This window comes from Scyliorhinus canicula, chromosome 5, assembly GCF_902713615.1.
Source record: "Scyliorhinus canicula chromosome 5, sScyCan1.1, whole genome shotgun sequence".
Taxonomy (NCBI): Eukaryota; Metazoa; Chordata; class Chondrichthyes; order Carcharhiniformes; family Scyliorhinidae; genus Scyliorhinus; species Scyliorhinus canicula.
In genome coordinates, this window is record NC_052150.1 from 225953504 (window position 1) to 225967756 (window position 14253).

General features: G+C 44.6%; 1 protein-coding gene across 1 annotated transcript in view; it reads right to left on the reverse strand.

Moving 5' to 3' along the window:
* LOC119966629 (titin-like) overlaps nt 1-14253 on the reverse strand; it is a 159083-nt gene that overhangs the window by 121194 nt on the left and 23636 nt on the right. The window contains exons 5-6 of the mRNA XM_038798643.1: nt 6878-6916; nt 6718-6768 (exon numbers count right to left, since the gene is read on the reverse strand). Coding sequence (XP_038654571.1) covers nt 6718-6768; nt 6878-6916 — 90 coding nt within the window. The remainder of the gene's footprint in view (nt 1-6717; nt 6769-6877; nt 6917-14253) is intronic.

Sequence of the window (14253 nt, forward strand, 5' to 3'; positions counted from 1 at the left end):
CCTAGAACCATTCCCCCGCCCTTTCCACGCAACCCCACCTAACCTGCACATCCCTGGACACTAAGGGACAATTTAGCATGGCTAATCCACCTAATCAATAGAAGTAAAGTCTCCACAGTTTGCTTTTCCCTTTGATGGGGTGAGCTGACTGGTGGTGATTGAACCTGAGAATCACCGCCCCTCAGGTGAGAGACAAGGTTGAGAAAGACAAGGCCTTTATGAATAATCTCAGCTGGTATGGGGATTGAACCTGTGTTGTTGACCTTGCTTTGTCCAGCCACCTCGGCTAAGCCAGTCCCCACCTAAACACCTAAATTAAATTGCTTCTCAATCTTCTCTTCTCTAAGGAGAACAGATTGGGAGGTTTCACATAGAAACAGACACAGAAAATAGAATCAGGAGGAGGCCATTCAGCCTTTCAAGCCTGTTCCATCATTCATTCTGATCATGGCATCAAGTTCAATACCGCACCTTCCCCCCATTTCCCTTGATCCCTTTAGCCCCAAGAGCTGTATCTAAATCCTTCTTGAAATAACAAAACTTTTGGCCTCAACTACTTTCTGTGGCTGCGAATTCCGCAGATTCCCCACTCTCTGGGTGAAGAAATGTCTCCTCGCCTCAGTCCTAAAAGACTTACCCCTTATCCTCAAACCCTGACCCCCACGGCAGCACAGTGGTTAACACTGTTGCTTCACTGCCCCAGGGTCCCAGGTTCAATTCTGGCTTGGGTCACTGTCTGTGCGGAGTCTGCACGTTCTCTCCGTGTCTGCGTGGGTTTCCTCCGGGTGCTCCGGTTTCCTCCCACAGTCCAAAGATGCGCAGGTTAGGTGGATTTGCCACGAAAAATTGCCGTCAGTGTCCAAAAAAAGGGTAGGTGGGATCATTGTGTTATGGGGATAAGGTGGAGGTGTGGGCCTTAAGTTGGGAGCTCTCTCCAAGGGCTGGTGCAGACTCGATGGGCCGAATAGCATCCGTCTATAGTTCTGAACTCCCCCATCATCGGAATCATTCCTTCTGAATCTATTTGTCTAATCCTGTTACAATGTTGTAAGTTTTTATGAGATCCCCTCTCACTCTTCTAAACTCCAATGAATTTAATCCTTAACAGATTTAGTTTCTCCTCATCTGACAGTCCTGCCATCCCAGGAATCAGTCTGGCAAACCTTCACAAAACATCTCTACTCCTCTACTCAAATCCTCTCGCTATGAAGGCCACAATACCATTGACCTTCTTTACTGCCTGCTGTACCTGCGCGCTTACTTTCAGCGACTGATGCACAAGGACACCAAGGTCTCGCTGAGTATCCACCTCTCTCAATTTACATCCATTCAAATAATAATCTACCTTCCTATTTTTGCTACCAAAGCAGATAACCTCACATTTATCCACATTATACTGCATCTGCCATGCATGTGCCCACTCACTCAGCCTGTCCAAATCCCACTGAAGCATCTCTGTATCCTCACAGCTCTCCCTTCCACCCAACCTTGTATCATTTGAAAATTTGGAGATGGTACATTTGGTTCCCTCGTCCAAATCATTAATATATAATGTGAACAGTTGGGGTCCTGAGGTACCTACTAGTCATTGCCTGCTAATCAGAAAAAGACCCATTTATTCCAACTTTTTGCTTCCTGTCTGCTAACCATCTTTCTATCATCTCAAGAGGCTACCAGCAATTCCATTCACTTTAACCTTCCATAATAATCTGCTATGTGAGACATAAGAACTAGGAGCAGGAGTAGGCCATCTGGCCCCTCGAGCCTGCTCCGCCATTCAATGAGATCATGGCTGATCTTTTGTGGACTCAGCTCCACTTTCCGGCCCGAACACCATAACCCTTAATCCCTTTATTCTTAAAAAAACTATCTATCTTTACCTTAAAAACATGTAATGAAGGAGCCTCAACTGCTTCACTGGGCAAGGAATTCCATAGATTCACAACCCTTTGGGTGAAGAAGTTCCTCCTAAACTCAGTCCTAAATCTACTTCCCCTTATTTTGAGGCTATGCCCCCTAGTTCTGCTGTCACCCGCCAGTGGAAACAACCTGCCCGCATCTATCCTATCTATTCCCTTCATAATTTTAAATGTTTCTATAAGATCCCCCCTCATCCTTCTAAATTCCAACGAGTACAGTCCCAGTCTACTCAACCTCTCCTCATAATCCAACCCCTTCAGCTCTGGGATTAACCTAGTGAATCTCCTCTGCACACCCTCCAGTGCCAGTATGTCCTTTCTCAAGTAAGGAGACCAAAACTGAACACAATACTCCAGGTGTGGCCTCACTAACACCTTATACAATGGCAACATAACCTCCCTAGTCTTAAACTCCATCCCTCTAGCAATGAAGGACAAAATTCCATTTTCCTTCTTAATCACCTGTTGCACCTGTAAACCAACCTTCTGTGACTCATGCACTAGCACACCCAAGTCTCTCTGCACAGCGGCATGCTTTAATATTTTATCGTTTATCGAAGACCTAGTCGAAGGTCTTCTGAAAGTCTAAATAAACCACATCCATCTGTTCACCCTGGTCAACTCTACTTGTTACATATTCAAAGAATTCTGATAGATTTGTCCTGCATGATTTTCCCTTTGTAAATCCTTGCTGACTTTGTCTGAATGCATCACTGCTTTCCAAATGCTGTGCTATGGAATCCATGATAATTGATTTCAGCAACTTCCCTACTACCGATGTTAGGCTCACTGGTCTATAGTTCCCTGTTTTCTCTCTACCTCCCTTTTTGAATAGCGGGGTTACATTCACTACCCTCTGTAGGAACCATTCCAGACTCCAAAGAATTTTGGAAAATGACCACCAATGGATCTACTATTTCTAGGGCCACTTCCCCAACTACTCTGGGATGAAGATTATCAGGCCTTGGAGATTTGTCCACCTTGAATCCCATTAGTTTTCCCAAAACCATTTATTTACTAATGCTTATTTCCTTCAACTTGTGCTTCTCAGAACTTCTAGTACATGATTATCATCTTTATTATTATCACAAATAGGCTTACATTGACACTGCTGTGAAGTTACTGTGAAAATCGCCGCGTCGCCACATTCCGGCGCCTGTTCGGGTACACAGAGGGAGAAATCAGAATGTCCAATTCACCTAACAGCGCGTCTTTCGGGACTTGTGGGAGGAAACCGGAGCACCTGGAGGAAAGCCATGCAGACACGGGGAGAACATACAAACTTCACACCTAGGCCGGGAATCGAACCCGGGGCCCGAGAGCTGCTAAGCAACAGTGCTAACTACTGTGTTACCGAGCCGCCCATTATTCATGTCTACTTTTGTGAAGACAGAGCAAGGTATGAATTTAGTTCCTGAGCCATTTCTTTGTTCCCTGTTATGAATTCCCCCATTTCTGACAGTAAGGGGCCTACATTCATTTTTAGCAATCTTTTTCTCTTTGCAAATCTCTAGAAACTTTTACAGTTAGTTTTTATGTTCCCGATAGTTTACATTCAAATTGTACTTTCCACCTCTTAGTCAATCCCTTGGATTGGATTGGATTGGATTTGTTTATTGTCACGTGTACTGAGGTACTGTGAAAAGTATTTTTCTGCGAGCAACTCAAACAGATCATTAAGTACATGAAAATAAAAGAAAAGAAAATTAAATACATAATAGGGCAACACAAGGTACACAATGTAAATACATCGACACCGGCATCGGGTGAAGCATACAGGGGTGTAGTATTAATCAGGTCAGTCCATAAGAGGGTCATTTATGAGACTGGTAACAGCAGGGAAGAAGCTGTTTTGAGTCTGTTCGTGCGTGTTCTCAGATTTTTGTATCTCTTGACCGATTGAAGAAGTTGTAAGAGTGAATAAGCCACTCGTAAGAGTGAATAATATATCAGAGATATGAGGCTGGATTCTCAGCCGTCGGGGTGGGCGGGCCTTTCCCAATGGCGTGGGGCTGCCCTGCAATGGGAAACCCCTTTGACTAGCCTGCAAAACAGAGCATACCGCCAGCGTACCACACCAGACATCTGACGTGGCGGGATGGCGAATCCAGCCCAGGATCTATGCACATTTGGAAGTGAATGGTCTTATTAGCGACAGGCAGCATGGTTTTGTACAAAGGAGGTCAAGTCTCACTAATGAGTTTTTTGAGGGTGTGACAAAAATGATTGACGAGGAGAGGGCTGTGGATGTTGTCTACGTAGGCTTTAGTAAAGCCTTTGACAAGGTCCCTCATGGCAGGCTGGTGCAAAAGATTAAATTACACGGGGTCAGGGGTGAACTAGCTGGATGGATCCAGAACTGGCATGGCCATAGAAGACAGAGGGTAGCAGTGGAAGAGTGTTTTTCCGAATGGAGGTCTGTGACTAGTGGTGTTCCGCAGGGATCAGTTCTGGGACCACTGCTGTTTGTAATATATATAAATGACTTGGAGGAAAACGTAGCGGGTCTGATTACCAAGTTTGCGGATGATACTAAGATTGCAGGAGTTGTGGATAGTGATGAAGATTGTCAGAGAATACAGCAGGATATAGATAGGCTGCAAAATTGGGCAGAGAAATAGCAGATGGAATTTAACCCGGAAAAATGCGAGATGATGCAATTCATGTGGGAGCTATAAAATAAATGACAGAACCATCAGGAGTATAGAGACAGAGAGATCTGGGCGTGCAGGTCCACAGACCCTTAAAAGTGGCAGCACAGGTGAAAATGGTGGTAAAGGAAGCATATGGCATGCTTGCCTTCATTGGACGGGGCATTGCGTATGAAAATTTGCAAATTATGCTGCAGTTATATAGAACATTGATTAGGCCAGATTTGGAATTCTGGTCCCCGCATTACTAGAAGGATGTGGAAGCTTTGGAGAGAAAAGCTTTACCACAGTGTTGCCTGGTCTGGAGGATGTAATGATATATATAATCTCAGGTAATGTCTTAACAAGATGGTGTTCATGTATATCAACACTAGGTGGCATCACTGAGTAGTCTCATAAAGGCTGTGTCTCTAGGCAGTCTGGGAGAAGCTTGATGTGTTGGGTAAGCTGGGTCTGTGAGGACTGTGTTTACTGCAGCAATGAGAGAGACAGGCTTCCAACACTTGGAAAAATGCAACTCGATTTTATTGAGCTGTTAACTATCATACATACTTAAACTGTTGGTTGACACTATGCTGAGTTGACTGAAGACCTGAGGCCAACTTGACCAGACTATCTTACTAACACATGGTGTATGTTCTAATTGTTTCTCATGGGCTCTGACTGTCTCAGAGGCTGGATCCCAAGCGAGCGGGAAAACTAGTGCCCTCTGTCTTTATAGTGGTTGTGTCCTGCCTAGTGATTGGCTGCTGTGTTCTGTGTGTTCATTGGTCATCCTGTGTGTCAATCAATGCCTGTCTGTGCACCATCATATACTTGTGTGTATATTATAACAAAGCTGTTGGAGAAGTTGATGTAGAAGGATAGTGTGAAGTTGAGTTAGAGTGTAGGTTATATATTAGAGAGATTATTAATTACTGTAGCATAGATTCAATACTATTATTTTGTTAACTGTTACTCAGTAGAGTGTGCGAACCAAGTTAAGCAGCGTAAAATAAATTAGTTTTGATTTAAACATATAGCTTCACGTTCTTTGTCAACACCACAACTTTGGCTATCTTGGAGAACAATACAAGGAACATAACAGAGGGTATTAGCTATGAGGAGAGATTGAATAAACTGGGATTGTTCTCCCTAGAGAGATGGAGGTTGAGGGGTGACCTAATGGAAGTTTATAAAACGATGAGGCGTACGCGTAGGGTGAACAGTTGGAGGCTTTTTCCCAGGGTGGAAATGACAATTACAAGGGGGCACAGGTTCAAGGTGAGGGGGGAGAGGTTCAGTGGAGATGTGCGGGGGGAAGTTTTACATAGAGGGTGGTGGTGGCCTAGAATGCAATGCCAAGTGAGGTGGTTGAGGCAGATACGTTAATGACCTTTAAGACTTATCCAGATAGACACAAGAACATATGAAGTATGAGTGAACATAGAACATACAGTGCAGAAGGAGGCCATTTGGCCCATCGAGTCTGCACCAACCAACTTAAGCTTCACTTCCACCCTATCCTCGTAACCCAATAACCCCTCCTAACCTTTTTGGTCACTAAGGGCAATTCATCATGGCCAATCCACCTAACCTGCATGTCTTTGGACTGTGGAAGGAAACCCACGCAGACAGTGACCCAGCAGGGAATCGAACCTGGGACCCTGGCGCTGTGAAGCCACAGTGCTATCCACTTGTGCTACCGTGCTGCCCTGTGTAGAAGGATTCAGGCGGTTTGTCTAGATAGGACACGTGATCGACGCAGGCTTGGAGGGTCAAAGGGCTGTTCCTGTGCTGTCTTGTTCTTTGTAACACTTCAGAAATTCCTCCTCTACTGCACTGTGACTAATTCGAGTCACCCAATCTATATGCAGATTAAAGTCACCCATAATCACAGATGATGCTTTATCACACGCGTCTCTGATTTCCTGTCTAATGCTATTCCCAACATTACCACTGCAGTTTGGTGGTCTGTATCTCACCCCTATGAATGTTGACTTTTAATTACTTTCTAAACTGGCCGAGCAAGGGCAATTAGGGATGGGACAAAAAATGCAGGCCTTCCCAGTGACACCTACATCCCATTAATCAAATCCATATCCTATCACTCGTTGGTGCAGCATTTCGAAATCCTATCTTAACTTTAGTCTTGTTCTATGACTTACAATGGTAGAGATGGATGACCTGCTTCTCTCTTTCAAGCTCTCTTTTCTTTTCTGTTGACAAAGAAAATGAAAATCTTTGTTGCATGTCTTTGGATTAGGTCATGTGAATGATGAATGGAAAGATCTACTGCACACATAGTGGGAAAAGTTCTTCTCTTACTCTCTTTCGCCTGATGTCGACATATTGCCCCAAGTTCGTCTGTTGAGAGAGAGAAAAATAAAGCAATGATCTCTCTAAATCTTTCACATTTAAGGTTGGACGTTTCTAACATCACAAATAAACATATGGCAAAAATGCAGTGAAGGCTTCGCAGCGCCGAGGACCCGGGTTCAATCCCGGCCCCGGGTTACTGTTTGTGTGGAGTTTGCACATTCTCCCCTTGTCTGCGTAGGTTTCATCCCCACAAGTCAAAGATGTGCAGGGCAGGTGAATTGGCCATGCTACATTGCCCTTTAATTGGAAAATTAACACTGCAATGAAGTTACTATGAAAAGCCCCTAGTCGCCACATTCCAGCACCTGTTCGGGTACACAGAGGGAGAATTCAGAATTTCCAAATTACCTAAGAAGCACATCTTTTGGGACTAATGGCAGGAAACCGGAGCACCCGGAGGAAACTCACGTAGAGACGGAGAGAATGTGCAGACTCCGTACAGACAGTGACCCAAGCCGGGAATCGAACCTGGGACCCTCGAGCTGTGAAGGAACAGTGCTAACCACTGTGCTACCAAGCCGCTCATATAACCTCTCAGTAAATCCAGTGGATCCATCTGTGGTTCCAGAATGAATTTCAATAGATCATAGAACTACTATTAGTTACAGTAAGATATCAGAGGCAGAACTAAATACAATGCATTATTGTTTTTATTCGTGGTTACGAAGTGAACCTGATCATTACTAAATTGTTATTTGGAATCTAAGTAACTTCAGTGAGTTCCATTAGTAACTGGCTTTGTCCCCACCTTTGGTTTCCTTTTTGTAATTTGCCATCCCTCACCCTCCCCACCTCAGATTCTGCTCTTCCCGATCCTTCATTTCCTTTTTCTTCACACTTGGTTTTCCCTCTTCTCTTCCTGAGCAACATAGAAAATAGGAGCAGCAGGAGGCCATTCGGCCCTTCAAAGCTGCTCCATCATTCATTACAATTATGGCTTATCATCAAACCGATTCCTGCTTTCCCCCCATATCCTTTGATGCATTTCGCCCAAAGAGCTGTATCGGATTGGACTTGTTTATTGTCCCATGTACCGAGGTACAGTGAAACGTATTTTTCCGCGAGCAGCTCAACAGATCATTAAATACATGAAAAGAAAAGGAAATAAAAGAAACACGAGATACACAATGTAAAAGATTAGAATGATTGTAAGATAAATAAAAAGAGGATCTATTAGGGAGAGCTCGCCGAGAGTCGCCATCTTGTGCCGAGGACCCACCTTGTGCATATCTACCTCCTTATTGTAAACTTACAATGTTTTGGCCTTGACTGCTTTCTGTGGTAAAGAATTTCACAGGCTCACCGCTCGGGGTGAAGAAATTTCTCCTCATCTCAGTCCTAAATGGTCGATGGGGTGATGTGCGCATAGGCACGTCTATATATAATTGTACATAGTTGCACCAATGTATATATTTGTATATAACAGTGCCAGTGTACATAGCCACTGATCAATACATGTAGTGACAGTTATGACTTCCCATCTGTAGGTGGAACCAGACATCCATGGGGACATATATATATATATATATATATACAGGGGGTGGACGAGACAGGGGCATTTGGTCGTAGGACAGACAACGGGACTGTCACAACTCTTCTTAGCTTCACAGTAATGTGGACATGATTGTTTGCGCAGGTCAAGAAGACACAGCCTGAGTGAGTGAGGCACATCCACAGTGGGAATTGCAACTTGGTAATTTGGTGCAGTGAGGTAATTCGGTGCAGAGTGGGAGAAGGTGCTTTTTCTCTACTGTTTTGTTCTCTCTCTTTCTTCTGGCCTGTGAGAGAACCAGGGAGCATCTGAAACACTGGGTGAGTTCTCCCAGTGAGCCAGAGAAGGCACAACCAAGAGTGAGTTTGGGAATTTGAAGCTAGGTGGGAGTTCGAAGCTGGGTGGGGAGGAGGTGCTGGTAAGTGACTGGTAAGTAGTTTTTCTTTTCATTGTCTAATTTATTTATTTTTCTTTCGTTTTTTGAAATTGTAGTTGTATAAGATTACCTAAGGTTTAAGACATGGCAGGGACCCGTGTCATGCTCCTCGTGTGCGATGTGGGAGCTCAGGGACACGTCCACTGTCCCTGGCTCCTTCACGTGCAAGAAGTGTGTTCAGTTGCAGCTCTTGTTAGACCGCTTGACGGCTCTGGAGCTGCGGATGGACTCACTTTGGAGCATCCGCGATGCTGAGGAGGTCGTGGATAGCACGTTTAGTGAGTTGGTCACACCGCAGGTGAAAGATACTGAGGGAGATAGAAAATGGGTGACCAAAAGACAGAGTAAGAGTAGGAAGGCAGTGCAGGTGTCCCCTGCGGTCATCTCCCTGCAAAACAGATATACCGCTTTGGATACTGTTGAGGGAGATGGCTCACCAGGGGAAGGCAGCAGAGGCCAGGTTCGTGGCACCGTGGCTGGCTCTGCTGCACAGCAGGGCAGGAAGAAAAATGGCAGGGCTATAGTGATAGGGGACTTGATCGTAAGGGGAACAGGCAGGCGGTTCTGTGGACGCAATCGAGACTCCAGGATGGTATGTTGCCTCCCTGGTGCAAGGGTAACGGATGTCTCGGAGCGGCTGCAGGAAATTCTGGGGGGGGGAGGATGAACAGCCAGCTGTCATGGTACACATAGGCACCAACGATATAGGTAAAAAAACGGAATGAGGTCCTATAAGCTGAATTCAGGGAGTTCGGAGTTAAACTAAAAAGTAGGACCTCAAAGGCAGTAATCTCAGGATTGCTACCAGTGCCACGAGCTAGTCAGAGTAGGAATGTCAGGATAGATAGGATGAATGCGTGGCTTGAGAGATGGTACAAGAGGGAGGGATTCAAATTCCTGGGGCATTGGGACCGGTTCTGGGGGAGGTGGGACCAGTACAAACTGGACGGTCTGCACCTGGGCAGGACTGGAACCGATGTCCTGGGGGGGGGGGGGGGTGTTTGTTAGAGCTGTTGGGGAGGGTTTAAACTAAGGTGGCAGGGGGATGGGAACCGATGCAGGAAGTGGGAAGGTAGTAAAACAGGGACAGAAGCAAAAGGAAATAAGGGGGAAAGTGCAAGGCAGAGAAGACATAGTCAAAAATCAAAAAGGGCGACAGTACAAGGTACAGTAACTGAGGGGAGCTCAGTGAATAGGCCCAGTAATAATAAAAGGAATAAAACTGGAGATGTTAAGATTCAAAACAGAGGTAAAAAAACCCAACATAAGTGTATTTTACTTGAATGCTCGTAGTATTCGGAATAAAGTAAATGAGTTGATGGCGCAAATCATCGTGAATGACTATGATTTAGTGGCCATTACTGAAACATGGTTAAAGGATGGTCACGACTGGGAGTTAAATATCCGAGGGTATCAAACTATTCGGAAGGACAGAGTGGATGGTAAGGGAGGTGGTGTAGCTCTGTTATTTAAGGATGACATCCGGGCAATAGTAAGGGATGATATCGGTGCTATGGAGGATAAGGTTGAATCCATTTGGGTGGAAATCAGGAATAGTAGGGCGAAAAAGTCACTGATAGGAGTAGTCCACCAAAAAGTAACGTTATGGTAGGGCAGGCAATAAACAAAGAAATAACTGATGCATGTAGAAATGGTACAGCAGTTATCATGGGGGATTTTAATCTACATGTCAATTGGTTTAACCAGGTCGGTCAAGGTAACCTTGAGGAGGAGTTTATAGAATGTATCCACGATAGTTTCCTAGAACAGTGTGTAATGGAACCTACAAGGGAACAAGCGGTCCTAGATCTTGTCCTGTGTAATGAGACAGGATTGATTCATGATCTCATAGTTAGGGATCCTCTCGGAAGGAGCGATCACGATATGGTGGAATTTAAAATACAGATGGAGGGTGAGAAGGTAAAATCAAATACTAGTGTTTTGTGTTTAAATAAAGGTGATTACAATGGGATGAGAGAATAACTAGCTAAGGTAGACTGGGAGCAAAGGCTTTATGGTGGAACAGTTGAGGAACAGTGGAGAACCTTCCAAGCGATGTTTCACAGTGCTCAGCAAAGGTTTATACCAACAAAAAGGAAGGACGGTAGAAAGAGGGAAAATCGACCATGGATATCTAAGGAAATAAGGGAGGGTATCAAATTGAAGGAAAAGGCATTCAAAGTGGCAAAGATTGGTGGGAGACTAGAGGACCAGGAAATCTTTAGGGGGCAACAGAAAGCTACTAAAAAGAGAGAAAGAAGAGTAAGAGAGTATGAGAGGAAACGTGCTCAGAATATAAAAACAGACAGTAAAAGTTTTGACAAATATATAAAACAAAAAAGAATGGCTAAGGTAAATATTGGTCCTTTCGAGGATGAGAAGGGAGTTTTAATAATGGGAGATGAGGAACTGAACAGGTTTTTTGGGTCGCTCTTCTCAGTGGAAGACACAAATAACATGCCAGCGACTGATAGAAATGAGGCTATGACAGGTGAGGACCTTGAGAGGATTGTTATCACTAAGAAGGTAGTGATGGGAAAGCTAATGGGGCTAAAGGTAGACAAGTCTCCTGGCCCTGATGGAATGCACCCCAGAGTGCTAAAAGAGATGGCTAGGGTAATTGCAGATGCACTAGTGATGATTTACCAATATTCACTAGACTCTGGGGTGGTCCCGGCGGATTGGAAATGAGCAAACGTGATGCCACTGTTTAAAAAAGGAGGTAGGCAGAGAGCGGGTAATTATAGGCCAGTGAGCTTAACTTCGGTAGTAGGGAGGATGCTGGAATCTATCATCAAGGAAGAAATAGCGAGGCATCTGGATAGAAATTGTCCCATTGGGCAGACGCAGCATGGGTTCATAAAGGGCAGGTCGTGCCTAACTAATTTAGTGGAATTTTTTGAGGACATTACCAGTGCAGTAGATAACGAGGAGCCAATGGATATGGTTTATCTGGATTTCCAGAAAGCCTTTGACAAGGTGCCAAACAAAAGGCTGCTGCATAAGATAAAGATGCATGGCATTAAGGGTAAAGTAGTAGCATGGATAGAGGATTGGTTAATTAATAGAAAGCAAAGAGTGGGGATTAATGGGTGTTTCTCTGGTTGGCAATCAGTAGCTAGTGGTGTCCCTCAGGGATCCGTGTTGGGCCCACAATTGTTCACAATTTACATAGATGATTTGGAGTTGGGGACCAAGGGCAATGTGTCCAAGTTTGCAGATGACACGAAGATGAGTGGTAAAGCGAAAAGTGCAGAGGATACTGGAAGTCTGCAGAGGGATTTGGATAGGTTAAGTGAATGGGCTAGGGTCTGGCAGATGGAATACAATGTTGACAAATGTGAGGTTATCCATTTTGGTAGGAATAACAGCAAACGGGATTATTATTTAAACGATAAAATATTAAAGCATGGCGCTGTTCAGAGAGACTTGGGTGTGCTAGTGCATGAGTCACAGAAGGTTGGTTTACAGGTGCAACAGGTGATTAAGAAGGCAAATGGAATTTTGTCCTTCATTGCTAGAGGGATGGAGTTTAAGACTAGGGAGGTTATGCTGCAATTGTATGAGGTGTTAGTGAGGCCACATCTGGAGTATTGTGTTCAGTTTTGGTCTCCTTACTTGAGAAAGGACGTACTGGCACTGGAGGGTGTGCAGAGGAGATTCACTAGGTTAATCCCAGAGCTGAAGGGGTTGGATTACGAGGAGAGGTTGAGTAGACTGGGACTGTACTCGTTGGAATTTAGAAGGATGAGGGGGGATCTTATAGAAACATGTAAAATTATGAAGGGAAGAGATAGGATAGATGCGGGCAGGTTGTTTCCACTGGCGGGTGAAAGCAGAACTAGGGGGCATAGCCTCAAAATAAGGGGAAGTAGATTTAGGACTGAGTTTAGGAGGAACTTCTTCACCCAAAGGGTTGTGAATCTATGGAATTCCTTGCCCAGTGAAGCAGTTGAGGCTCCTTCATTAAATGTTTTTAAGGTAAAGATAGATAATTTTTTGAAGAATAAAGGGATTAAGGGTTATGGTGTTCGGGATAGAAAGTGTAGCTGAGTCCACAAAAGATCAGCCATGATCTCATTGAATGGCGGAGCAGGCGCGAGGGGCCAGATGGCCTACTCCTGCTTCTAGTTCTTATGTTCTTATGTTTGTACATAGAATTGCATGGTTACCATACTGCATATCAAGAATAAATACTTATTACAACATATTTTCATGTTCCATGTGCGCCTTCATGATTGGGGGAGCCATAGAACACAACATGGTACTGGGTGTGCTGAAGAATTAGAGGTAACCACGAAAAGACAAACCACGCGGCGGAACAGAAGAAACTAAACGAAAAACTGCTCTACCAACCTGGTGATCTAAGGATTTGTGACTCCATACAATGCAAGACAGTAAAGTGCAAGATGGATGGTTTGAAGGTACCCCACTGGCTTCAAGTCTCAGGCAATCTGGACTCAAACTAGCACAGTTTTAGACAGCAGTTTGAACTTTGTCTTTTGGCCCACGGCCTGATGAAAGGAGTGTTGCACTGCTGATAATGACAGCAGTTTCTCAAGTGCTTGAACTGTATAATTTGTTCAGGTTTGAGAACGAAGAACAGACCTACGAGGAGGTGATTCAATGTTTTCATTGACACTGCTCTCCGAGGAAAAATGAGACTTTTGAACGACACGTGTTCCGTTCCCGTGCCAAGTAAGACAAGGAATCCTTCGACAACTTCGCGACGGATCTGCAACTAAAGGCCCAGTTGCAATCCTTAATGATCGGGGACTAAATAGTTTATGGGATCTCGGATATTGCACTACAAAAATGATTGTTAAGGGAAGACAACATCACGCTGGATGTCGCCATCAGAATGTGCCAGGCAAGTGAGCTGTCTGCACAGCGGATCAGGGCCTTCAGTAAGTGTTGGTGCCAGTCCAGGAAGCGATGCTGGCGCCGTAAATGCTGTGACGCAGTTCAGTGAGAAACGTGGTCTTGATGTGGCCAGCCATTTTGAGCACACTGGTGTGCAGCCCAACAGAAAATGTGGCCCCTGTGCAGGCGACCATTTTGCACAACGTTGGAACAAACCTAGTCGCAATGGGGTTGGCCATTTTGATCACACCGATACAAGACATCAGAAGATATGTGGTCTCGATGAAGGCAGCCTTTTTGGGCAACAAGCCCCATCTGTCATTTTTGTGTTAAAACTGTGGCAACAAACACTCGCTGGTTAGGTGGATTGGGCACGCTAAATTGCTCCTTAATTGGAGAAAGAATAATTGTATACTCTAAATTTATAAAAAATATTTCCGAAGCAGAGATGATTCCTAAGGATGATTTCAAAAGAAATTGTCACAGGTGTGGATGAAAGGGATATTTTGTTCGCCGATGCACAGTTGATCG